The following is a 25363-nucleotide window of genomic DNA, read 5'->3' on the forward strand; positions in this document are numbered from 1 at the left end:
AGCTCGAAGTCGTGAGAGCCCCACGTGAAGTGTATTCCCATCTTTGATTTGGCCTTGGTGCCGTGTACAGATATATCAGTGGTTCTCTTGTGTGACATTAGCTACGTGGGATGGAGTTAACCATGGAAATTGTTCAATATCAATATTCATTCTCATTCGTCAAGGTTACAATGACACATCTTCCAACCCATCAGGCCTGTCCCCATCATAATCCAAACAGATCAGAACAAAGGAAAACTCCATTTTCTAAAACCCCTCCCAGCTGAAGAATGCCCGGGGCAAAAAAAAAAAAGAAAAAACAAAACAAACATTCAGGATATGACCATCCAGGCCGCCTCCTGATAAATCTTGTACGCCCAGCGCCGAAATCCCAACACAGAAAGAAAGACGCAAAAAGCAGGGCTCAACGAGGAACATATGCATGTCACGACCCCGTGATACATTATCGATAAAACTCCCCGCGTTTCACGGTTACGCCATACTCGGAAACAGCCATGCCGAGGTCCTCCATGGTCAACACGGTACGGCCCTGGCCTGAGCCACCCGAACCTCCGCCACCGAAGCCAGGTCGCTGGATACCAAGATGCGTGTTGCCTTTGTTGCCCTTTCCGCCATCACCGCCGGAGACACCGCCGGGCGCGGCACCTGCGCCGGCGGGGGCGCCTAGTCCGGACGCAGCGTTTAAACTGCCCATGGGGTTGCTTGCGGAGGAGCTGTTGGAGGCGCGGATGCGGGCAAACTGGTACGAGTCGGCTGCGATGTCGGAGACGAACTTCTGCGTTGCGAGAGCGAGCAGGCGAGCGAGGTGAGGTGGTGTCTGGTTCGGACCTGTCCCTGGAGGCGGGAGGCCGGCGAGAGTGAGGTAGTGGGCTGTGACAGCGTCAGGAATCTGAGAGGTGAGTTAGCGATACCGATTCGTTTTCTTGCGCTCGTCTCCATCTGTAGGATCGGGTTCTCGCTGGCCATGTCTGGCTTGTGATAGCGCATTAACTGCCAGGCATCGGCGTTGATAGACGACAACCGCGAAGATCGGAACGGACATGGAGACCGAGACGAAAAATAGGAGTCCAGGAATACGTACGATCGGTGCATAGTCGTCCATCTTGCCTAGGAACTCGCGCAAGCTAGTCTCTTTCTTGGTCGGCGCCGGCGCAGCAGCGAGCGGGTCGACCTCGGTGGCGAGCGCATCGCCAGTGTTCTCATCCGGGTTAGCAGCGGAGGCGTTCTGCTCCACATTCATATCAATATCTTGCTCGACGGAGGCGTCAATGTCAGGATCGGGCTTGATGGCCGAATCGGCGGTGTCCGGGGCAGGGACGGGCTGCTCTTGTGACCCGTTTGAAGGTTGAGGTTGGGAGGGTTGGGAAGGTTGTGAATCGGCCATGTTGGGCAGTCATGGAGGTTGTCTCCCCTCTTTCACACTCTGAAAATGGGCTGCAGGACCGGGTGCTACGAGGCCAATCAATGTGATTGGGGTGCGCTGGTCGAATCCCGGGAGTTGGAGATTCTATGCGGCGCGGAACGCAGAGCCAGTAAGGCGCGGGCGGAGAGACGTGCACGGACCACCCGGGAGGTCTGACTACTCGATCGGGCAACGGGTGCAAGCTTCATACTGTAGTTATTGCATAGGAATGAATGGAAGCCTGGTCACGAGTTTCTATTCACTGAGACTCCAAAAATTTGATATGTACTAATACACTCAAGGAATTCCCTGACAAGATGCCCATAATGGCATATGTTGCGCTTCAAAAATCACAGATCCCATTTTGCAATTCACATGGTACAATGACCCTTTGACTCCCGGTAAGCAAAAAAGATCGAAGCAAAGAAGGTGATACACAGCCATCTGTGAAGTCCGCTGAAAAGCGAGAAAGAGATAAGCAAACAGAATTTTGGTACCGGTGGAGGTAGGCCTTTTCGTGTTTATTGCCCTAGCTGCATATGGGGGTCGATATGATCTGGGGTTGGCGGGGGATGTTGCTGTGGATATTGACTGCCATGTACTTCTTGGCTGAGTGTTTGCATCAGGTTCTGCTCTGCTGTTTGGTCAAACACCGCTTGGCTATTGGCATCTGGCGGCAGACTAGGCGAGGCAGACATCTCATGTCCAGGCACAGGGGATGCGTGAGCGCCAGCCAGCGCCATCATGCCTTTGATACCTTCCACATGAGCCTTGTCTTCTTCTCCTTGCTTCTTCTGTCTTTCCCGAGCCTCACGCTTGGCAGCCTGAGCCGGAGCCCGAGTCTTCAGTTCGCCGGTGACAAACTTCAGGTAGTACGGCACCTCGATCCCGCTCTTCAAGAAGAAAAGCTTCAAATTCCGAGCCTTGTCTTTGAGTTGCACTTGGTTGCGGTCTTTCAGGGCTTCACTGATGGTTCCACCAGGGCCAAACATAGCAAGGATCTGACTCCAGTGAGGGCCCTTGACGCGGTCCAGACCAGCCATCAGAGCATTCTCCTCTTCAGTAGTCCAAGGGCGGCGCTGGCTGGGCAGACCAGACTTGCGACTGGTAGGGGAAGACTTGGCAGATGCGGCCATGCGAGCCCGCTCATAAAGTACTTGAGTGGGTTGTGACTGAGAATAATGGGGAATGCCCGGCATGTATCCATGATTGGAAGACATTCCATTAGCCCGTGCATGCATGGCTTGCGCCGCATTGGGGTTGTACTGCTGGAAATTGTTCTGCAGTGGACTTGATTGGAAGGTCAGCCCCCCGGGTTGCTGTTGATACCCACCTGGGGGTGTAGGACTATGGTATTGGTGCTGGCCTGATTGTTGAGCAGCAGTGTAACCATGTAGATACTGATTATCAGATTGACTGGGCTGAGGCTGGGGCTGGGCCTGGGGCTGAGGTTGATGAGAAGGGGAGTGGCTTGCTTGGGATGGTGGCTGCTGTTGATGCTGGTGCTGCAGCTGGGATTGTTGCTGCGAGCGCCGAAGACCATGACCTTGCAAGGCAATCTGAGCGGCCCGAGCGGCCCGAGCTACCAGGTCACCATGCATGTTACGATCCACCGGGACCTCAACCTGTTGATTGACAGAGAACTGGCCCTGGTGAGTGGCATTTGGTGACTCCTGCGCGTCGCCATTGGAACTTGACGGTTGACGTCCTTTCACGGGCTTTTTACCCTGCAAGTCATCAGCGGCTGGATGAGGTCGAATGGGCCCTTCGGAACAAACCTGCTGTGTATTGATGGCATCAAAGTTCTTGGAGATGTAAGAGCTGAGATCCCGGAGGAAGTCCTCCCAATGATACTTATCCGGCAGGGCCTTCAACGCCTCCTCGTTGTTGATATCATTGAGCAGAATGTCTCGGCGTGAGGTAAGACGATTTACAAAATCAGTTTCACTCGGTGCCAACTGCCGAGTACCCGGGCGGCGTGCTAGAAGGCGTTGCTCCATATCATCCGGGAACAGTTCGTAGAGCAACTGGGTTCGAGTACGGGACTTGTTGTTCATAGCCGCAATGAATGCCTGGGTCTTGAGTTCCAGGTACAGCGCACCTTGAACTTTGAGTAGTCGACCTCCTTCAGGAACAAAAACATCGAGAAAATGCTCGTTCAACTCGGCAAACCCAATTTCTTGGGAGCCAAAGATGCTGGAGACAAAGGAGGCCAAGTTGGCCTTGCGAATGACGTCCACCTGAGAGGGATCGGTGATTTCAAGATCCAAAGGTTGAAGGAATGAGTGTTTAACGGTGTAGACCCGTTTAGTGTGGTCAAATAAAGAGCGCATGGTCGCATAAGCCTGACCATTCTCAGAGTCGGGCTCCGACACCATGGCCGTCAGATCCTGGTAGCTGTTTTTAGAGAGGAACGAAAGAATTTGAGTAGACTGGGAAACCGTATATGTTAGTGTGGATACATAACAATGATCGTAGGCACGTACCAGGTTGTCCAGGATGGGCAAGCTCTGGATCTTGAGGTTCGAATTGGCCTTGAGGAAGGGGTAGCCTCTGGCGCCTGGGAAGTCTCCAGAGGGGGGAATCTCCTGAGGCCCCATGGCGACAGTTTGCTCCTGGCGCTCAGTATGATCCATGATCTCAGAAATTATGGAAGCCACATCTGGGTTGGCATTTGAGTTCCCATCCACTGCACTGGCCGAGCTGTCCGGTTGACCAGGGTCAGCAGAGGCGTGGTCGGTCGGCTCCAGCGTGTCTACGACACTTTCGCCCAGAGCCGTCGCCAATTCCTCTTCGATTTTGTGGCCCGGCCCATGCTGATCTGTTTCCCCTAGGGACTGTTGAATTGAGTCGTCGGGGAACGAGGTGGAGCCGGTGCGGCGCTTTTTGGCCGCAGGAGGCGACCCGTGCTCTTCGTCCTCGAAAGAAGCAGGCTTCTGGTCTGCCATTTGAGCAGAAGGAATGCGCATTAGCAACACGTACTTGAGGCTTCATAGGGATGTGCAGCACCGTGGTGGTTGAGGGCAAAAACTGTAAGTTGATGCTGGTGTAGGCCAGGCCGACGGCAAGACCAGATGGAAAACACTTACCAAAGTCGCCATCGTCGGTTGCAAAGGACGGGAGCTCGGCTGTGCCATCAAATGATGACCGCAGGCCTCGTGTTTCGACCATCTCTTCGACGGAGGGAGGTCGGGTTGGGCAGTCAACTTCCAAGAGCAGAAATGAGGGCTTAGGGGTAGGGCGCGTTTATAGGGCTTTTGGGGGGGAAGGGAGAAAGGAGTTTTGGCCCGGGCGGCGAGGATTTTTTTTCTGCCGGCGTGAATTTGGGCTGGTTATTGGCTGCCTGTGGACACCGCCTGATTTCACCTCACTTCCACACTTCAGCTCATAGTGGAAGTTGATCACTCAATTCACACTGGTGAGCAGGAATCGCTCAATGTGCCTTAGTGAAAGCCTCGCCTTCCAGGCTCACGGCTGTCGAATTTGACTATGTACCAGCTGACCATACCCCGGCTGATGCCTGAAGATCCCAGGCCGCCAACCCAACCCACATCCCCGGATTTTCGACTCCTACTGCTTCCCACTCACCGGTCCACAGCACTCCACTATGAATTGTCGCAGAAGCAATCACACTAGAGTCATTTGGAGGACTTGTGTGCAAGCACGAGTAGTGCTTTTCAGGACATCCCGGCTTGTGTATCTGCGGCATTATTTGTGCGCGTCATCGACCTCGGGTCTATGGGTCTTCCCGCTCTTGCTGCGTGTAACCCTCATGCCACTTCTGGCAACGACGCTGGAACCATCATGTACCGTCATACCAGCCATGGCCTTTTCAATGCATGGTCAATAATACAAGAGAATCAAGTATTGCAAATGTGGAAAGATGAGAGATGAATGGGGAAAATGAATTCACTTTCTCCCCAAATTCTTCTCGCATCCGGTTTTTCAATCTAGTCTTATGGATGATCCTAATCCATGTAGACCGTATGTCTTTTGGATCCATGGAGCAAGACGCCAGCTATGCGATATTGCCGGAGTTCCCGAAACCCTACTGACCCATGAGCTTAAACCGCCCGCCGCTATCCTCCAGAGATGCAGATTGCGCTTCTGCCATCATGACTGATTTCCGAAAACGGATTTCTTCTTTTCTTGGTTCCCTGAAATCCTGGAATTTCGAAAGGATGGGCCAGGGGTCTGGCCCATGCGACCCTGCGGGACTGATAGGCTTGCTTTTATTGCTGCCGGCTCCCTCGGGCTTCCGTAGCGTGCATTTATCTTGGATTGTCTGCTTGTTATTTTCACTTCTCTCCGGTTTTCCTCTCTTTCGAAGGAGAAATTTGCTCATATTGGACAATTGGCTCTGATACAATATATCGAACGTCCTAATTCCCACCATGCGTCCAAGCCGACAATTGCTCGCCATCGTGGCGCTAATTCTACCATTCCCAGCCCTGATCGCCGCCCAGGACTACACGGAGACAGTATGGGGAGTCTTCGCATACACTATACATGGAGACAATACTCCCGATGTTCTGGCTGGGCCCCGGCCAAGATCGCTGTCGGACTATGGAGCCAGCCAACTTCTTACAGCAGGATCGGCCTTCCGGGCCCGGTACGTGGCTTCTGCGGGGACCAGCAATAGTACGGAAAGTGCAATTCAGTATATCTCTTCGATTATCTTGGACTCGAGAGATGTGTCAGTCTTGTCAACGACCGAGCAGTACGATGTGGCCTCTGCCATCGCGTTCATGCAGGGTCTCTATCCGCCTCCAAATCTGTCCAACTCTACCGAAGCATTGGCCAACGGATCGACGTACACGTCTCCATTTAATGGATATCAATATCCCCAGATTATGACCTTGGGTGAGGCGGATCCGCAGTCCGTACTGGTAGCAGGATCGGCAGAGTGTGACATGCACCAAGCTGCCGAATACGAATACCAGGTCAGCAACGAGGCTCAGGAAATCATTCAGGAAACAGATGGTTTCTACGCAAATCTGTGGCATCTTGTGCTTTCAGGGGTGTATGATGAGTCGTCTGCTACGTATGCAAATGCAGTTGATATTTCTGACTACGTGGAGTACGAGGCGTTGCATAACAAGACTGCACTGATGCAACTCTCTACTGATGACATTCGGCGAGCTCGATGGCTTGCAGACCGGTATACTTGGGCAACAAATGCCCAGGACACCACGTCGTCCAATCAATCGTTCATCGGTGCTGCTAGCCCCATCGCTGGGCAGACACTGGCAGCCAGTATTGCTCAAGCGTTCAATCTGAACATCGAGGCCTTTGGGACGCAACAGAAAATGACGTTGCTGTTTGGAAGCGACGAACCCGCCGTGGCATTAGCCTCGTTGATAGGGTTGGCGAGCGATCGGCAACCCAACTTCTATTCACGCCCAGCCAAGGGTGCTTCGCTGGTCTTTGAACTCTTCAGCTTTGAAGCCGACGAAGTAGACCCATCGTATCCGGGAAGTGACAACTTGTATGTCCGCTTCTTTCTGCACAACGGCACCGATTCCGCCACCAAGTTCACGCCATACCCATTGTTTGGGAACGGGCCGAGCCAGACCTATATGCGGTACAGTGAGTTCGAGTCGGAATTGGAGACGTTTTCGGTGCAGTCGACTCAAGAGTGGTGCCTCCGGTGTAACTCACCGTCTCTTTTCTGCACGGGTGTACTGGAGAGCCACGATTCTGCACCAAAAGGAAAGAAACGTATGGCCCCTGCCGTGGCTGGAGTCATCGGAGCCGTTATCATGCTGGCTATCATCGGAACTGCGGCTGCAATTGGTTTCTTCCTGTGTGGGTTGCGTAAGCGCATGGGGCACAAGCCAAGCACTGGTGGTTTCAAAGGGAATGACAAGCTTGCCAGTGACACGGATGTTTCCTTCCGTAACCCTATCTGGGGCATGTCCAAGACTGCTGAAGCAGGGCAGCAGGATGAGCTCGCCGCCGGGGAGGTAATTGCGCGCGGTCATGAGCGGGTTGGGAGCTGGGAATTGGGCCAGGCCAAAAATGGAGTAGATGATTTGTCGTCAACGGGGCACCGTCACATGTCGGCGTGGAGGGATGAGATTGAAGAAGAATGGCGACAGCATAGTGGTCTGCAGCCTGTGAAGGTCCGCGAGAGTATCTGATAGCACCTCCTGTCGTCAGCATCGACTCGATCTTTCTGCCAGTCATCCATATCGTTCCTCCTTCGCTTCCAGTAAACAGACAGACCAATCTCATATCCCGGGAGTATCGTTTCTCTCTTAATTGCGAGTTCGAATACTGTCCCTGGTCTCCTGGCGTCTGGCGTTTCGTTGCTTCCATCCGTCACTTGCAATCTGTTGCTTCCATCCGTCACTTGCAATCTTTCCCAACCTATCTCTCTCCCACTCCTTCTTCTTTCAAACCATCGCCCTCCGTTCTTTCCCATCGTGCACATCTTTCCAATCATCGTCATAAAGCGATTTTCATCTCGAGAGCTTGATTCCTCTTCCTGGTAAGTCTCTTCTTTGACGCGCATCAAGATGAAGTACAACATCCCAACGCTGCTGGCCCTGTACCAGGAGACGGACGTCATCTGCGACTGGACGAAAGACGCCAAAGCTTGTAAGTGTTTGACCTTCCCCCAGCGCGTCGATGAACGCGTTTTGCACAGCCTTGGACTTGAAGAAGCCACTCCCAGACTGCGAAGGGCTTTGGGCTGTGTGCCACCCAGTTGTAGAAGCCCTTTGATGCATGCACTGGGATGTCTGAGCTTGCAGAATGGCGATAGACATGATGTATTCTGGGAACTGTGCGCCGAGAGCTGGACATGCACTTTCTTCCATCCCTAAGCCGCACGGGATATTTGCTAACAATGTGCCTAGGCAAGCTGTTGCGTCCTCGACAGCACAGGAAGTCGATTCTTTCCCAGATTTCTGCATTCAAGTCGTGTAAACAGACGGTCGGACTGTCGACAGAGTCCCGACCGACAAAAACCTTTGTTCCCAAGGCGAAGTTGCATTGCCGATCGAGGCCAGCCGGTAAGATCTCATCATACCCAACGTTCGCTGTCGCAGACGACGGCTTTGCTCGATTCCTCCGAGAACACTCCTCCCCAAAGAACCAGCGTGTCACTGCTGGGGGTAGAATTGTCCCAATGGAACGTGGAAGAAGACCATCGCGCGGCTCCACCTCCCGCAGCGCTAGAAATGCTGAGAATGAGCATCGGACTCCCATGCGAGAAGAAATCTCGAATAACGTCAACGGGGCTCTCAGCCTGTATCATGTTATGGAACCACCTCCACAGCCATGGCCCAACACTCGTCGCACTCCAGGAATATCATTCGATGCGATCCTGCCTGGACCTGTTCAACATTTTCTAATGTCAGAAGAGACGGCGCACACCGATGAAGCTCAACAAAGGCCTCGGGGCCGGTCCAGGGAACAACTGGAACACTCGTCGATCCGGCCACGCAGACCAGGCCGACCACTCTCACCCTATCCGCCGAACATGATCCGTCCTGCTGTCAATGGAATCGGTTACAACGAGGCTGGGACTCCAAACGAAGGTATCGGAACGCTGATCAACCGTGTTCGTTGTGCAGTCGGTCCTGTCCCCGTTAATGTCGGCGATTATCAGACCAACCTATGTTTTCTGTACCACGCTGCGATCCGTGCCTCGCAGTCAGGCATGCAATTTGCTATCCCTCAGGTTCTCGCGAGCCTCCAGAGCTTCGTGAGCCAGCTCCAGAGTAATCTTGATGATGTCAATGCTCGCATTGCCCTAGTCCCTGACCGTCCCCCCCAGCTTCGACCTCTGCGGGTGTACTTCACTCGAGTACGGGGATTGGCCGTGGGCCTAATCGAGCATCTCAATTCGTACGCCCAGTTCGAGAGAGAAGTTGCTAGCCAGCAGTCAATGTCATATCAGTTCCCAACAGAGGTGTGGATTGAAAACCTCCCCCAGAGCCACCAGATGAACGAATTCGGTGACATAGTCCCTCCCAATGGCGACGATCGATATGCTGCTACCGTGGACGATGCATACTGGGATGCGTATGCCGATGACGAGGACCCAATTGAGGGCAATGTTATGTATGGGCGTAACATTGACTCGGAAGCTTCAACAATTATCGACACGTCCTTCCATCCGGAATCGGTTGATGTGCACCACACAGCCCATGTCGATACTGAGAACCATGGCGAGGTAAATGGTCTGCGTATGCCAGCTGACATGGCAACTGGTCAAGGAGTAAACGAGCAAGATGTGGCTAGCACTGCTACCACCGCCATTGCGACTGATGCATTCCCTACAAGCAGTCGACGCGTCCACTTCACTGCCGAGAGCCGCTCGAATTATCCCGACGATCCTGGTTATTACGACTCGGATGTGAGCTTTGTGGAGCTGCTTAACTGTGACGAAGCTCCCAATGTGCTCGTTGAAGTGAACGGTGCAGACACCGACGATGATCGACGTCGTTTCAACTGGCTGGATGGTGCTGTCGATGGTGGTGATGTTCTTCCTCGTCGTCCCCATGCCACTGGGATGGGCCATATCAGCCAGACAATGCCCTGGAGTTATGGTCGTCGCAGCCGGCAGGGACTGACCTCCATCTCAGAGGAGGAGACCGAGGCTTTGCTGGCCTACCTGGATCTTGACGACAATGAGCTGGTAGTCGGCACCCGCTCAGCGTCAATGCCAATAATGAACATTGCTCACACTGGCGCCGAAGTGAGCAGTGAGGTCAAGGATAGCAAGGACCTGAAAAACGCTATCAGCTCTCACGTCCCGAGAGATGGGACGGACGGAAATGAAGAGAGCGCCACAGATGATGGCGTGGGAGCTGGGGGATGTGAGGTTCGTTCAGGGGAGGGGGAGCAGGTGAGCCAAATGAAAGAGAGTGGCCGCTGGCAGTCAACAGCAACTAACCATCCACACCAGACCCCTCGAGTCGTTTGCGCCGGCACAGACGACGGCGGAAAACCTGCCAACGAACGGTGAGACACTTCCTTTTCTGGGGCGTTACTCAAAGCCATGATGAAAGAGCTAATATGAACCACCAGAGATGCCAGCATGGCGAGAGAGGTCCCGGCAATGCCGGACGCCCTGAACCGGTGCCCTGCCGACGGCCCAAACAATGGCCAGTCGGAGATGCTGAAGTCCGTGCTGGAGCAAGTCAGCACGCCGGGGCCCAAGGAGGCTCCAAAGGCCACCGCCACGGTGCAGCTCAGCACCGCTGGTGCGTTGGCGGAGTTGGCCCTTGGGGCCCCGGCCGAGGAGTAGGCGGCGGTCAAGCCGTCTGTTTAAATCACCCTAGTCCAACTCTCTTCATCTCGACCGGCCTTTTGCATTCAAAGGTCCTCTCAGCCAAGGACCTCCAAGCGGCAGTTGATACTGAGGAAGCTACGGTGAATTCGGATGCGGGCATGGGAAGGGGGGTTTCTTTTGTGTTCCGTACTTTTTTTTTTTCATGTATGTCGGGGGTTGCCAAATGCTCTTGCCCGATGCAAAGGCAATATGCCGGCGTGAGCAGCAGTTAGTTAGGGCAACGGATAATGGATATTGTTATCATCACGTGCTGTCCCCAACCGTGGAAAGTTCCACGTGAATGGCGACTTGTCGCCACTGACGAGATTAGGCTTGTTAGAGGATTGGAGGGAGTGGACCCCAGCAAACAGTTGGGATTGATCTCGTCCCTTGGGGTAAACCGTATACAGCCCTCAGTAGGTGTGGACGTAGAGAGAGAGAAAGGGCCACTGAACCTACTCCTTGCACCTTGCACTGCTGCGCCCTCTCCCTCTCGCAGGGAAGAATGCCACCCCGGGCTCCACTGACTAATCCTAGCCTCCGCCGGATCCTTCTCCACTCGTCCTTCCGACTCCTTCTCTCTCTCCCTCGCCCTCCTCAACCTGTCTTACTTACCCATTCCTTTCATCTGACCGGAAAATGCGGCCTCATTGAGTGAGTCCGGCAGTTGTGTCTCTCGTCTCTCAATTCTTTTTGTGTGGAAAGCCTTCGTTTCAACAGCCTGGTCTGCTAGCAAGCCCTCCCCCGCGATTGTATCCCCATCTTGTATTTCCGGGCCTTGATTCAGACGCCCCGCCGCTTCTCCCTTCTTTCGTGCAACTCCCAAAGAGTCTGGTTTCTTGGGCCACCGGAGCGGTTGCCTCGGCAATTCGATATCCCCTACCTCACCTTCGTCATGACGCAGCTTTTCGCATCCAGCCCGTCGGCCATGAACGAAAAGCGCGGGAACTTTCCCGGTCTTTCCCTTCCCTCTCGAAAACACTCCAACGAATCGGGCCACCTACCCACCAAGATCAAGAATTTTTTCCGGATCAACAGCTCCAGCAGCCACACTTCACCGCACGGGAGCAGTCCGACCAGCCATGAGCGGGAGCGAGAAAAGGAGAGCCAAGGAGCTACTGCGAAGAACGAGAAGCCCTTCCGACAGTCTCGATTCCTGCCTACCATCGGTCGCAATCGCTCCACGACGGTTGCGAGCGAGGGCAACCCGCTTGATGATGGAGTCTCCCCGACTGCGACCGCCAACCCGTACTTCGCTCACCAGGGGCAACCCGCTTTGCGCCACCGGAATGAAGGGTCTGTGCCGTCGTCTCCCCCCGATACCCCCGAGTTGCAGGTCACCGGTGTGTCGGCAGTGGAGCAAGCGACCACTGCAAACAAGGAGGAACTAGCGCGCAAGCTACGTCGTGTGGCATCGGCTCCGAATGCGCAAGGCTTATTTGCTAGTCAAGGCGAGGACCGTCCCCAGACTGCCGATATTGGCAAGGAGCCGCTCGTCGAGACTACCGGCCCAGATGGGTCAGTCACTTTGACGAGTTCGAACGCGAGCGTCTTGGCTGTCCCTGCCGTTGGCGTCGATACTAAGATCGGCGGTAGTGATGCCGGGTTCCGTCGCACCTACAGCTCCAACTCGATCAAAATTCGCAACGTGGAGGTGGGACCCGCCAGTTTCGATAAGATCAAGTTAATTGGTAAGGGTGATGTAGGGAAGGTTTACTTGGTGCGGGAGAAGAAGTCGAGCCGTCTTTATGCCATGAAGGGTGCGTGTTCCGTTTAAGATCGAGCATGGGATATCGTCAATGCTGACATTTCCTTAGTTCTGAGCAAGAAAGAGATGATCAAGCGCAACAAGATCAAGCGTGCTCTGGCTGAGCAGGAAATCTTGGCCACAAGCAATCATCCGTTCATCGTCACCCTGTATCACTCCTTCCAGTCCGAGGACTACTTGTATCTCTGCATGGAGTACTGCAGCGGCGGGGAATTCTTCAGAAGTGTGTATTCTCCGTCAATATGGTTCTTTTTGGACCCCCTCATACTGATGGCTTCTCATGTTAGCTCTCCAAACTCGACCTGGAAAATGTATCTCTGAGGACGCGGCCCGCTTTTATGCTGCCGAGGTGACTGCTGCCCTTGAGTATCTTCACTTGATGGGTTTCATCTACCGAGATCTTAAACCAGAGAGTATGTGGCATAGCTGTCTTCCGGGTCTTGACCAACATCGTACTGACGTTACATTGTAGACATTCTCCTACATCAGTCAGGTCACATCATGCTTTCAGACTTTGATCTGTCAAAGCAGTCCGGACCGGGAGGTGCTCCCACGATGATTCCTGGACGTAGCGGTGGTAACTCTACTGCAGCTCTGCCGACTATTGACACCAAGTCATGCATTGCCGACTTCCGTACCAATTCGTTCGTGGGGACAGAGGAGTACATTGCGCCAGAGGTCATTAAAGGTTGCGGTCACACCAGTGCAGTTGACTGGTGGACTTTGGGTATACTGATCTATGAGATGCTTTACGGGACCACTCCTTTCAAGGGCAAGAACCGCAACGCAACCTTTGCAAGCATTCTGCGGGATGAAGTACAATTCCCTGAGCACTCGGGCGCCCAGCAGACGTCTCACCTATGCAAGTCTCTGATTCGCAAGCTCTTGATCAAGGATGAAACTAAGCGTCTGGGTGCTCGTGCTGGTGCGTCTGATGTCAAGACCCATCCTTTCTTCCGACAGACTCAATGGGCCCTCATTCGTCATATGAAACCACCCATGATTCCGCACCAGGGCCGCGCCGGTACTGACACGGTGAACTTCCGTAATGTTAAGGAAAGTGCCAGCGTGGATATTGGTGGTACTCATGATACCACCAAGATGAAGGGGGTCCCGATGGACTCTGGTCTGGCAACTCCGAATGGCGAGTTAAATGATCCATTCGAAGAGTTTAACAGCGTCACTCTCCACCACGAGGGCGACGTATGATTGTGCCTTTAGGATTTAAGCCCAGCTTTGTATTTTGTTGTTCTTTCTTTTTCCCTAACACGCGGGGGCAGCCGCCTGGGCATCGGCTCGTTGACGACCATGATGCATTGACGACTGCATTTGATTCAATTTTTCACTTTGCTCTATGGAAATCTTCTTCCGGTGTACAGGGTGTTTCAGGGCCTTCCGCATCAATCTTGCCTGCTTTGCTTTGCTGATGCTTGCTGTTCATCTAGGCCATTTTACACTCGCATTTTGCATGTTCATGATCACTGAAGGCCTTGACCACCCTTGATTCTTTTTCCTCTGCAATTCATACACCTCTTAGCACACCATTCTCGCGATTCTATCTGCTTGGTTTTCTGTGTGCTTGCTCCAAGCTGCGGTATACATTGACCTACGTTCTCTTCTATGCAGCGGGCGGCGTTATGGGTTTTATCTTTTTTTTTTTTTTTTTTCTCTGATGCCTTGTGACACTGCTCGGATCTGTTGGTATGATAGTTTTCTCTATTTCTCTCTGTTTTGCTACTCGGATTCGCTTTGTCTTCGGGCCCCGGCCCCATCCTCATTATCAACGAAGCTTGCTTCGATTTGGCTCTTTCGATGTGTTTGTCCAGGGTGAGCCACTCTGTTTCCGAGCTGTCTTGGTATCTTTGCAGAGATCAAAAGTATGAGATTAATATGATCTATGTGGAGAATTCCACTGGCTGCATCTTCGCAATTCCGTAGCTGTCTAGCTGTGTCTAGGTAGTTATAGTTCGCTGTAGCTGTAGTGAATGGCGGTCGATGTGAACCGCGGAGCACAACTGCTCCGCCTAGCACAAAACCCACCGCTGTCATCAACACCAGACTCGACCTCTCCACAAGCTGCTCCTCTTGGTCAATTGCCAACGCACTCTGCTTCTGTACCTGCTGTGGCAACATCTCCGTACAATGTCCGCCTTTGCATCTCCAGATGACCCGGACACCCACGACTACTCCTACGCGGAGCCCGACCCCGCGACAACCACCCCTCCGATTCCCCGAGAACAATCAATAAGCTCCGACCCAGACGCCTCGCATGCCGGCAGCCACACCAACAACCCCCTGCTAGGAAATGACAACCCGCTTGTCTCAGAGCTAGAGCAAGAAGTACTCGATGAATATTCCCGCCTGCTGCGGAATGTGAACCAGGTGAGCAGAGCCTGGCAGGACAGGGCAGATCGGCCCGCGCGTCGCGTGGTTCGCCGAGGACGCCCAATCCACTTCTCAGCGACATACTCTTGATCAAATAATTATGTTCGTCACTAACCATCGTGATCCGGGCGTCTCTAGCTCTCCGAAAAAATCTCCGACCTTGCGGGTTCCCCCGCCTCCATGACGCTCGACGGCCTCCGTCTCCTCGAGCGCAAGACCGCCACTGTGTGCACGCTTCTCAAGGCCAGTGTGTATAGTATTGTGTTGCAGCAACAGATCTGGAATGAGAGCGAGGAACAGCAGCAGCAGGGTGAGCAGGAGCACCAGTTCTTGGATCAGGAGTACCAGGCTGGCGGTGCGGGTTATGAGGGGGAAGGCGACATGACATTCCAGTGATCTAGTATGGTTTTCTTACTCCTTACGTGGAGCCTCTTGGGGCTTTTCCTCCTATCAGCTTTGGCTGGGGAGAGAGGGTGATTTTGTCTGTTTATGAGCTGATCTTGCGTATACCCGGTTTTGTTTGTTGGCGATTTGGCGCAGTACTGGACAATAGAAAATGTGGAGATGGTGTTTATAGGACTGGGGCCTTGTTCATATATCTACCCTACCTTCATCCATTATTCCATGGATGGCATCGCTTGTTTGCATATATCTCAAGATGGAAATTGAATGCCATTGACGGTGGAGCGTTGGCCCATTCTTTTCATGACCAATGAGTACAACTACAAGTACATGCAAAAAGACAACAGGAGAAGAGAAAAGAAACGCATTATATACACGCCGAGGGATATCCCTAGACCTTTCCAGCGTAGTACACCTTACGCACATCGACGAGCTTGCGGCCACGAGCTCGAGCGATTTCTTCGGGGTTGCGCTGGCTCATCAGCGCCTCGTATGCGGCCTTGACGGTGTTCATCTTGTTCCGTGAGCGGTTGACTCGCGCGGCAAGATCGTGGATTCCGGCAGCTCGGCACATTTCATAGATCAGATATTGGACGCGAAGGCCGAAACCTGTGAAATGATTAGCGGGAACGAAGAACCTTTTTTTTATCGGAAAGGGAAATGAGAAGGACGGACCTGGGGGACGATGCATCAACTCTAGCTCCACAGCTCCCACTTTGCCGGCAACGTCGCCGAAGATTGTGCGGTTTTCGTAGCGAGGGATGGGTTGCATGTTACGAATAGCACGGTACTGCGACTGGATCTTGGCATCGGCTGCCTCATCAGACTTGCCCTCGCCAATACCCAGCAGACCGTTTCCATTGCCAGCGATGGAGAGCCGATAGGCACGGCGGACCTTGCCCAAACGAGTTTGGTTCACGACGCTGTGAGAAACAAGAGTCTTTGTCCGCAGCTCGCTGACCTGGCGCTCCGTGTAGCCGGTGGCCAGAAGGAGGCTCTTCAGGGCGTCGGTCATCTCCTCCGCAACCAGTGATCGCTCCTTCTCGCCTTTCTCCGCAGCTGTCTTCTTCTCCTCAACACGGGGCTCGTCGATGGTTTCTCCGGGGCCAAAGAGATCAGGTACGAGCGCACTATGCGGCTCCAGCTCGCTCTCTTCCTTGCCCTGGGTCAACCGCAGAGAGTCCGCAAATCGCACGAAATCAGCAGCCGTGGCATCGTCCGGCATCTCTGCGAAGAATCGACCGAAATCCTCCACGAATTCGTCCTCGGTCTTCAGTTTGGGATTGTAGTCCGAGTTCGACTCTGGGGCGCGCACGTGTCGGTCGATCCCGGGCTCGATCACGGAGAAATCGTCCAGGTACTTGAATTTCATCGGGTCGGTACGGGGGGTGAACTGCTCCGCCAGGTCCTTAGGGTCGATGGCTGCTTCACCAGCCGCAATGGCGTCCATCTGCGCAGCGGAATACTCCTGCGCCAACTGGGTCTTCTCCTCCTCCGAGTAGGGGTTAAAGTCCGTAGGCTTCGGAGCCTTGACATTCGGGAACTTCGGTTTCCGGTTCGACAGCGACACCGGCGAAGGATGGAATTGGCGTCGGGGCACTCGCGTGCTAGGCGTGGCAGCACGCGAGAAACTGCAGAACAAACATCTTGCCGGTCGGGCAAGGCTCATTGTAGACATGTGGAATGCTCGTCAGCCAGCAGCACGCTAGCGACAAGCACTGAAACAGAACAGGAAACGCCAACGACGAAGACAATTGGGCCGAGAAAGTAGCTGGGGACGGCGGAAGCCATGTCGGCGTCGGGAGGAATTTCTTGCTCGCGGGCGGTCAGGCCGCCGCCAATCAGCGACGCTGCAGATGCGTTTCTAATAAATTTGCAGAAATTCGGGTCTCCAACTTCTTGCGCTCATTCCACGCTTCATGTTTGTGCTGAAGCATTTTCTTCGGCCAAGCGCGTTTCGCAGTTTACCCCTTGTTTTCCCATCTGCTCGCCGACAGCCTGTGTCAAGCCTGCTCGCCTATCGCCCGACTCGGTTCGCCCATTCCAACACGATGCAGGACGGCGCAACTCCGAAGAAGCAGAAGAAGATTGCAAAGTCTCAACGCGAGACGCACGCCCAGATCGATGATGTACTTCAGACGGATATTGAGAGACTTCTGAAGCTCAATTCCCCTGCGGACGACCAGACCGGTGGCAACAACGACTCTCGAGATCCTCTGCTCCCAGAGAGATTCAGCGAGCTTACTGTGACAGTAACCGATGTGTCTTGCACGGGCGATGGTCTTGCGCTCTCTGAGAATAAGAAGCATGTCTATGTGGTGCCGTTTACAGTTCCTGGGGATAAGGTACTGGTGAAGATCGCCCGCCACAATCCCTCACTCAACCACAGCGTAACGGATTTTATCCGTGTGGTTGAGCCTGGGCCAACGAGGAACGACGCACTCATCGGATGCCAATACTTTGGGAGATGCTCAGGATGTCAATTACAAATGATTTCTTACGAAGACCAGCTCGCTCATAAGCGGCGCATTGTGGAGAAGGCGTATGCCAACTTTTCAGGACTCATTCCAGAAATCATCCCGACTATTGGAGAAACATTCCCTTCGCCGATGCAATATGGATACCGCACAAAGTTGTCACCACACTTTGCCAATCCGAAACAGAAGGGAAATCAACAATCTGCGAATTCGGTGGTCCCGCCTATAGGGTTTACCCTCAAGAATCGGAGATTGGATCTGGACATCGAGGACTGTCCATTGGGCACCGACATCGTGCGTCGCGGCCTCAAGTCTGAACGGAAGCGCGTAGCCGAGAACATTCGACAATACAAGAGAGGCGCAACCCTTCTTATGCGAGAATCGACCAGTCGAATTCCAAAAGATCCCGCAACAGCCAATCCCACCGACATAAACAAGAACGCGCTAGCATCCAGCGAAGACGCAGACACAGGCGACGTTATCCGGGTCGAGCACGAAAAGTATATCGAGGAGAAACGTTGCATCACAGACAACAACGCCACTGCGGTTGAATATGTCGACGACTACGTCTTCAGCAACAAGGCTGGGTCTTTCTTCCAAAATAATAACTCTATCCTTCCCGGCTTCACGGAGTACATCCGTTCGGTAGCCATTCCGCCCGGCAATGACAAGGATCCGCGTCCGATCAAATACCTACTGGATGCATACTCAGGGTCCGGTCTATTCACCATCACACTATCTCCTCTCTTCAGATCCAGCCTTGGCGTCGATGTTTCCGCCGACTCCATCGTTTGCGCTCGTAAGAACGCTCAGGCCAATTCTCTGCCGAGCACAGGCTTCGCTGCCGCAGACGCCGCAGTTCTTTTCCAGGACGTCCCCTATCCACCGGATCAGACGCTCCTTGTCATTGACCCGCCCCGCAAGGGCTGCTCCCAAGACTTCCTGGACCAGCTCCTGTCTTTCCAGCCTCGCCGCGTTGTCTACGTGAGCTGCAATGTCCACACCCAGGCCCGAGATGTCGGAACCATGGTGCAGGGTGACGAGAAAAGGAACATTCGTTATGACATTGAGAGTATCCGTGGCTTTGACTTCTTCCCTCAGACGGGGCATGTGGAGGGTGTGGCTATTCTGAACAGAACCACTTTCGCTCCGAAGACAGAGTTGGGTAATTGATAAATGCATGGCCGTGTCTAAGGATGCCCAGTGTATCCCAATCTTTCTATGCTTGAAATGTTTTACACTGCAATTCATCGACGGCGATGAGTTTGGGAGGGTGCAATACCCAATTTCTCTATGAAGGACGAGCGTGGGACGATTGTATAATTTTGCATTTTTCATGCGCTTCTGAACATAATCAAGAAAGCCACGACCGATCTCCCTCTCTATCTACTTGGGATCCAGATATAGCAAGCATGCTGAGGACCCAGCGCCATGCTGCCCGCTTCAAGTAAAAAAAAAAAAAATGAAAGGTGGAAAGAAGGAAATATCAGATCGAAAGCAAAAGACGTAGAACTACGGACTATAGACAAAACGTCCAGCTACACCGGCTGATCAAAGGACATGATGAAAGAAGAAAAGCCCACTCTACGAGCTTCCGGGACCACCGAGCAGCGCAAATCTCCGCACAATGCTGGGGCCGATCTCGTCGTACTCGGCCTTGGTGTGGCAGTAGCTCCGGAACTCCGGCGTCTGACCCAGCAAGCTACCTCCAAACCAGGGTCCATGCCGCTGGCGCTTGTGTGTGACGACTGCCACGTCCAGGCCACCACTGCGAGCACCACCACTGCGGGCCTCGGACGCGCGGATGCGCGCGTCCACTAAATGGCGGATGTCACGCTGTAGGCGGCGGCCGAAGTCCTTGTACAAAGTGGAACCACCGGACAAGACAATGTTCTTATAGAGTCCCCTTCGCACGTCGATGGGCGAGGACTGAATCACGCCATCAACAACAGTGGGGAGCGGGGTCAGGAAGTCGGACGAGTAGATTTCGGGGTTGAAGAAGATCTCCGGGGCGAGGAAGCGCTCGTAGCCGATATCAATGGACACACTGCGGCCATTCGGCGAGGTAACGGTATGCTTCAGTAAGCGGTCGGGCTCACGATCGTAGCGGGCAAACTCCTTCACAATATCCGGGCTCACGTAGCAGTACTCTTCCTTCACCTTCTCGGCCGTCTTCAAGCTGCTGTCTGGCTCGCCGCGGTCACGTAGCAAACTCTGGACGAAATATGTAATGTCTCGCCCAGCAATTGGGATGCTCTTAATCGAGGATCCAATGACATATCCTTCAGCAACAGGAATAACGTGGGTGACACCGTCACCAGAGTCAATCACCGTTCCGGTCAGCGATCGGTCGGTGACCTTGGAGGAGGTCCATGAAGCAGCGAGAGCGAGCACGGCTTGAACGGCAATGTAGAGACCGGCGCAATTGAACGACTCGAACATAATCTCGGCGGTATTTTCACGGTTCTCGGGAGGGTTCAGCGGCTATATCCCCACCTAGGTTAGTTTACTACTCCGCATTGATGCAGTCTGCGGGGAAATGCAGATGGATAACTTACAGGCTCGGTCAGAAGGAAATAATGATCCTCAGGCTCGACACGGAGGTACTTGAAGATGGAGTTTGACCAGAATCGTTCCATATAGTCCCAGTTCTCAATCTGTCCATGTCGAATGGGATAGTTGACGCCATATCCGGGGCCACTGCCAGCGGCCAAAGCCTCGTCACCGATGAAGAAGTCCAGATCCTCAGTACCGCGCTTAGCAGACAAATGGGAGCTGGAGCCGCCGCCACCAGTCAGGAAGGATGGTTTGTTCGCAACAGCAGGCCGAGCTCCTGCGGAACTTCCAGCGCTCCCTGCACCGGCCTTGGTTGCAATTGCTGTGGGGAAGACGAAGGAAGGAGAATCGTTCCCAGCAAACCCTGAAATTGTCAGGCATGGTCTGTCAGCTTTGCGCTCTCGCCTTGAACTCGAATATCCTGCCATCTGCCATGATCGCACGTACCAAGCTTGGAGTAACCAGTACCGCTGTGAGGGAGTGTTGGGTCAGTATTGCGGCCAATTCCGGAACAGGACGGCGACTCACTTGTCCATGACAACGGCTGGTGTTTGAGAGGCCATGGCGGGTAGAGATGATCAGGGCCAATTCACAGAAAGTAAGGACCGCCTTAGAAGGGGGAATGAAGTCAACCGTGGCGGAGCTCAGGCAGACAAGGCGGGGAGGAAAGCTGCTTACCTAAGGGGGGCCACGCCCGCTGGACGTCATGTGCCCGTGAGATAGAAATGAGCACACGCTAAGTCTTGTTCTCTCTTCACTCCGGTAGACAATCAGGGTGCTGGAAAGAGCTCTAGCAGGATGGAATCAGGCGGTCCCAGGATACCTATCCATCTATCTTCCTGAAAATTGCTGGGCAACTGCCGGGCCTGAAAGTTGAGGGAAAGAACGACGGGCATCATGCAGATCCACCAGCACCGCAGTAACACAACGTAGATGCTTCACTCTCAGAAACCCTAACACACCCATCTCATCTATCACTGTCATTCCCTATGCAAGCTCTCCATTGAGCGCTCTTCTTATCTTTACTTCTCCCCCACCCTTTTCCACCAACATCTCTGGCCTCCGGCTATCTCTTGCTTCACTGCCTGTTCCCAAACCCGCTGCCGTATTGGTTTCCTGTGGTGCGCTGACCTCAGGACACGTCAAGATACGACAGATTCTTTCGCTCAAACGTGTTACTGTGATTTCTTCATTCTTCTACGCTGTCCATTACTGACAACTTTCATCCCCGGAAGCCTCCACCACGCGCCTGTGTGTGTGTGCCTTAACGCTGCACCGTCAGACCGAAGAATCACACTGTTTTGACTCAGTCGCATCTTGGGAATCGCATTAGGCAATTGAAGATACGCCCAGTCCTCGGTCGCAGGGTGCTACCAGAGAATTGCAACAATGGGCAAGAGCAAGCGCAAAGAAGATGTCTGTGCCATCTTTGTCCACGCCGGGGCAGGCTTTCATAGCCGTGAGAATGAGAAAAAGCACCTAGAAGTCTGCGAGCTGTACGTGTTCCATGCTTTCATACGTCCATCATTGATGCCACCATATTCTAACGTGATACTCGGATTAGGGCCGTCCAAAGTGGAATGACCTTCTTGCGCCATGGTGGTACTGCAATCGATGCTGTGGAGGTGGCCCTTATGGTTCTCGAGGACGCACCCATCACCAATGCCGGGTATGGAAGCAACCTGACTGAAAAAGGCATCGTCGAGTGTGATGCATCGATCATCGACCATTTCGGACGCAGCGGCGCCTGCGGAGCTGTGGCCAGTCAGTTCTCCTTTCAAAGAGGTAGTGCGTTTTCATCTATATCTAACTTCTGCCGTATAGATGTCAAGAATCCGATTCAGCTGGCGCGCAAGATCTATGACAGGGCACATAAATCCCCTGGCATGTCCAGGGTCCCTCCAAACTTCCTTTGCGGAGAGGGTGCCACCGACTTCGCCTGGGATAATCGAGTGGTAGTCGTCCCGGATGAGTCTCTGGTCGCACCCATCGCTCGACATCGATGGAATTTGTGGTGCAGAGAGCTAGACCAGTACTATCGTGAGCACCCCGAGGCTGCCGGTGAGGCCGATCCATATCTTCGTCGTCCCCTGACGCCCATCGAGACTCGTTTCGCGCGTGCCTTTCCGGATATTCCGAAGGATTTCGCGGCTCAGATAGCGTCTGCACGCGATATTGACGATGAAAGTCCCGTTCCCGGCGAGGAAAAGGATAGGAAGGCACTCGATGGTCAGCTTCCGAAAGCAAAATCACCCACTAAGCGTTCATCGCTGTCAACTCCTCGACATGCTGATCCTCCTGGTGCCGCCGAGCTGGACCAGCGCGCACAAAATGCTGGATCGCAGACTGCGCAGGCCCCCAGGAACGATCAAGATGCAATCACTGACACTGTCGGGGCGATTGCAATAGATAGATATGGCAACATTGCGGCCGGATCCTCCTCTGGCGGGATTGGGATGAAGCATCGTGGCCGTGTTGGGCCTGCAGCCCTAATTGGCATCGGTACTCATGTGCTTCCAGTCGATCCCTCTGACCCAGACAAAACCACCGTGGCTGTGGTAACCTCGGGCACTGGCGAGCACATTGCATCAACCTTTGCAGCCAGCACCTGCGCGACACGCATATACTACAATCAACGCATGGGCCCGGGAGGGATGTTTGACGAAGTTAGCGAGGAAGAAGCCATCAGCAGCATGCTCACCAAGGAGTTCACCGGTTGGTCCCTCCTCTTCTGATCTTTCTCTATGGCCTGTTGAACCTAACGTATCCAGGCCATCCAGCAGTGGCCAACAGCGAGATCAATGGGTCCATTGGCATCATGGCCGTCAAGAAAACCGAGGATGGCATTGGTCTTTTCTTTGCACATAACACCGAGTCATTCGTATGCATTAGTCTCCGAATTCATGTCAGAGATTGTGCGCTAACTAGTGACTATAGGCTCTCGCCTCTATGTCGAATAGGGACACCAAGCCCAACTGTGTAATGTCTCGAAACCAAAATCGAGCACCTGTCGCCCAGGGTGGATTGATGATTCGGCCCAAGTAGTAAGTGCCACATGGATATGTTTCCTTGCTGACTGGAGCTGCGATTGCTGACAACCCTTTCGCTAGCTCCTCTCCCATATCGCAGGAAAAGAAGAAACCCAAGACCTAGAGGTGACCCGTGTCACGAATTTCTATCCGATCGACTATCTCCACTCAGCGGTTTCCCAATCCATCAGCGCTTCGACAATTCCCCATGCTTTTCAATATCTGATCCAATAGCCAGTTCCAATTTGCATTCCTGGCGTACACTTGCGCTATTCCCATTTTGCATATTTGCCAGCTTTGCATGTCTTGGTAGCAGCTTGTAGCGCACCATGACCGTGAGTTCGTCAGGCAGTGGAGTCGTGCTGGCAGCCAGATTTGTTTGTGTCGAGATCTCTGGGCGTTTACAGGCGTGTACTTCCCATTGATTTCCTAGAAAGGCTTTCTAGAATGTTCAGAAATGATCTCCTGTTCTCGTAATAATATTGCCCTCTATCGCGCCAGATAGTAATCTCCAATTCTCGGGCCCAGCGAGAAGGACTAGCATCTACGAGGGGTTTTGACTGCTTTGGTGGTAAATTTTCAGATGATCAAGGGCCAGGTGTCGGTGTGGAGATAGGCGTCCCAGCCCCCGAAGTCCCATTGACACGCTTCTTTTTCTTCTTTTTCCTTGGAATTAGAGCAGGCCGGGCACCGTAGTCACCCAGATCCAAAGGCGTGCCACAAGTCAAACAGACATTGCCTGGTGGTGGCTCACAGAAAATGCTCAAGCAGATCGAGCAGACGAACCCAACATCCACGACGCGGCGGTGACAGAAGCACGCAGCACGGAAATCGACATCTACGCGCGTCGGGAGCACCAAATGCCGACGCGAGCGCTGATCCGGCAGGAAAGCCATCATCAGGTACTGCAGCAGACCACGCGGCTCGGAGAGCGCCATGTACACGCCCTTGGTGGCGTCGCAGGCTTGCTGCAGGAAGACCGCGTCGCCGCTGAGCTTGCACACGTCGATGGGGATGTGCAGACGCTGGCAGGCGAAGATGCCGTTCATCACAGGGATATACTGGTGTGCCGAGTCACTGGATCCGCTGACCGAGACAATCAATATTCGGCTCTGCAGCCGCTCGTCGTCGTTCGAGGCCGAATACCGATTCGGCCCAGCGGCTGCGGCCCCCGTACCGCCGCCTTCGGCCGCAGCATCTTCCAGATCAGCACCGCCGTGCTCCTCGGCCCAGGCGATGGTCCGCCGGTTGATATGGCTGAGTGCTAGGGTCAGCGCGCCGGCTAACATGGTCGACGTATTGCCTCGCAGATCATCGCCGCTTGTCGACTCCATCAATTCTTTTAGGTTTCGATTCACCTGCTCCTCTACCAGACGGAATGGGCGGTATTTGTTGGTCTGCGCCATGAGCGGTCCGCCGGTGGTCCCGTTCATTGCGACATCTCCGTCACGATCTGCGGACGCGCTCGTGTCGTTCGAGGCCGGGTACAGCCACGCCGCTTTCTGGCTGTGGGAGGCGACGACGGCAACCTCATTTGCATAGTTACAGGCTAGGTGGGCATTGACGAAGACGAGGATGTTTGCGACGGCTTTGGAGAGTGGGAGAGAATCTTCGAGGGTTGCCCAGGCGTGCGGGTTGGTATCAAGAACGACCGTGAGGAGAGACGGCGCAAGCTCTAGAGGGTTGTATGCGAATGTTAGCGGATATTTTCAGAGCAGCCATTGAAGTCGCCGGTCAAGAGAGACGCACCTGTGGCTCCCAGCTCGTAGTGCTCGGAGGCATCGACGGAATTCATGGTGCTCGGACTGGTCGGGGAGGGCGGAGGTTCATGGTGAGACGAGCGAGCCCGAGAATGATTCGAGAGGAGTGGCTGCTAGCCTGTGGCCTCGTCCAGATCGATACCCTCCAGTGGGATCTCGAGCTGCAAGTGCGTTTTCCAGCTTGGATCGGGGAACCGAAAGCGAAGCTCCGCGATAAGACGGGTCACGGGACGATAAAGGAGTGTCTTTACGCTGTTTATGATTGGACACTCTCCCTCTCTCTATTCCCTGCTGTCTA

General features: G+C 53.8%; 12 protein-coding genes across 12 annotated transcripts; 7 read left to right on the forward strand and 5 right to left on the reverse strand.

The window, feature by feature from the left end:
* Positions 1-442: 442 nt before the first annotated feature.
* N7459_003050 (putative TFIID and and SAGA complex TAF10 subunit) lies at positions 443-1384 on the reverse strand (the record flags this gene model as incomplete). Its single annotated transcript, XM_056942234.1, has 2 exons — positions 443-889; positions 1082-1384. 2 exons carry the CDS (start codon positions 1382-1384, stop codon positions 443-445), a joined length of 750 nt encoding a protein of 249 aa, XP_056802117.1.
* A 539-nt stretch (positions 1385-1923) lies between these two features.
* N7459_003051 (uncharacterized protein) lies at positions 1924-4573 on the reverse strand (the record flags this gene model as incomplete). The annotated part of the gene is made up of 4 exons (XM_056942235.1): positions 1924-3834; positions 3889-4343; positions 4385-4432; positions 4492-4573. 4 exons carry the CDS (start codon positions 4571-4573, stop codon positions 1924-1926), a joined length of 2496 nt encoding a protein of 831 aa, XP_056802118.1.
* Positions 4574-5796: 1223 nt separating this feature from the next.
* N7459_003052 (uncharacterized protein) lies at positions 5797-7545 on the forward strand (the record flags this gene model as incomplete). Its single annotated transcript, XM_056942236.1, has 1 exon — positions 5797-7545. The coding sequence occupies one exon, from the start codon at positions 5797-5799 to the stop codon at positions 7543-7545; it is 1749 nt and encodes a 582-aa protein (XP_056802119.1).
* A 378-nt stretch (positions 7546-7923) lies between these two features.
* On the forward strand, positions 7924-10382 carry N7459_003053 (uncharacterized protein; the record flags this gene model as incomplete). Its single annotated transcript, XM_056942237.1, has 2 exons — positions 7924-8005; positions 8266-10382. 2 exons carry the CDS (start codon positions 7924-7926, stop codon positions 10380-10382), a joined length of 2199 nt encoding a protein of 732 aa, XP_056802120.1.
* Positions 10383-10454: 72 nt separating this feature from the next.
* N7459_003054 (uncharacterized protein) lies at positions 10455-10664 on the forward strand (the record flags this gene model as incomplete). Its single annotated transcript, XM_056942238.1, has 1 exon — positions 10455-10664. The coding sequence occupies one exon, from the start codon at positions 10455-10457 to the stop codon at positions 10662-10664; it is 210 nt and encodes a 69-aa protein (XP_056802121.1).
* A 919-nt stretch (positions 10665-11583) lies between these two features.
* Positions 11584-13665, forward strand: N7459_003055 (putative serine/threonine protein kinase (Nrc-2); the record flags this gene model as incomplete). Its single annotated transcript, XM_056942239.1, has 4 exons — positions 11584-12448; positions 12506-12679; positions 12744-12869; positions 12929-13665. 4 exons carry the CDS (start codon positions 11584-11586, stop codon positions 13663-13665), a joined length of 1902 nt encoding a protein of 633 aa, XP_056802122.1.
* Positions 13666-14598: 933 nt separating this feature from the next.
* On the forward strand, positions 14599-15237 carry N7459_003056 (DASH complex subunit DAD3 family protein; the record flags this gene model as incomplete). Its single annotated transcript, XM_056942240.1, has 2 exons — positions 14599-14838; positions 14980-15237. 2 exons carry the CDS (start codon positions 14599-14601, stop codon positions 15235-15237), a joined length of 498 nt encoding a protein of 165 aa, XP_056802123.1.
* A 397-nt stretch (positions 15238-15634) lies between these two features.
* N7459_003057 (mitochondrial 37S ribosomal protein uS5m) lies at positions 15635-16912 on the reverse strand (the record flags this gene model as incomplete). Its single annotated transcript, XM_056942241.1, has 1 exon — positions 15635-16912. The coding sequence occupies one exon, from the start codon at positions 16910-16912 to the stop codon at positions 15635-15637; it is 1278 nt and encodes a 425-aa protein (XP_056802124.1).
* A 382-nt stretch (positions 16913-17294) lies between these two features.
* Positions 17295-18893, forward strand: N7459_003058 (tRNA (uracil(54)-C(5))-methyltransferase; the record flags this gene model as incomplete). Its single annotated transcript, XM_056942242.1, has 1 exon — positions 17295-18893. The coding sequence occupies one exon, from the start codon at positions 17295-17297 to the stop codon at positions 18891-18893; it is 1599 nt and encodes a 532-aa protein (XP_056802125.1).
* A 411-nt stretch (positions 18894-19304) lies between these two features.
* N7459_003059 (actin-related protein 3) lies at positions 19305-20839 on the reverse strand (the record flags this gene model as incomplete). The annotated part of the gene is made up of 4 exons (XM_056942243.1): positions 19305-20204; positions 20279-20640; positions 20724-20746; positions 20805-20839. 4 exons carry the CDS (start codon positions 20837-20839, stop codon positions 19305-19307), a joined length of 1320 nt encoding a protein of 439 aa, XP_056802126.1.
* An 826-nt stretch (positions 20840-21665) lies between these two features.
* Positions 21666-23429, forward strand: N7459_003060 (threonine aspartase 1; the record flags this gene model as incomplete). Its single annotated transcript, XM_056942244.1, has 6 exons — positions 21666-21772; positions 21841-22040; positions 22101-22991; positions 23048-23157; positions 23214-23320; positions 23387-23429. 6 exons carry the CDS (start codon positions 21666-21668, stop codon positions 23427-23429), a joined length of 1458 nt encoding a protein of 485 aa, XP_056802127.1.
* A 463-nt stretch (positions 23430-23892) lies between these two features.
* N7459_003061 (TFIIH/NER complex subunit TFB4) lies at positions 23893-25100 on the reverse strand (the record flags this gene model as incomplete). Its single annotated transcript, XM_056942245.1, has 2 exons — positions 23893-24980; positions 25055-25100. 2 exons carry the CDS (start codon positions 25098-25100, stop codon positions 23893-23895), a joined length of 1134 nt encoding a protein of 377 aa, XP_056802128.1.
* Positions 25101-25363: the final 263 nt, after the last annotated feature.

Source organism: Penicillium hispanicum, assembly GCF_028827665.1.
Source record: "Penicillium hispanicum strain IBT 35686 chromosome Unknown utg000003l_segment0_segment0, whole genome shotgun sequence".
In the NCBI taxonomy this organism is placed as follows: Eukaryota; Fungi; Ascomycota; class Eurotiomycetes; order Eurotiales; family Aspergillaceae; genus Penicillium; species Penicillium hispanicum.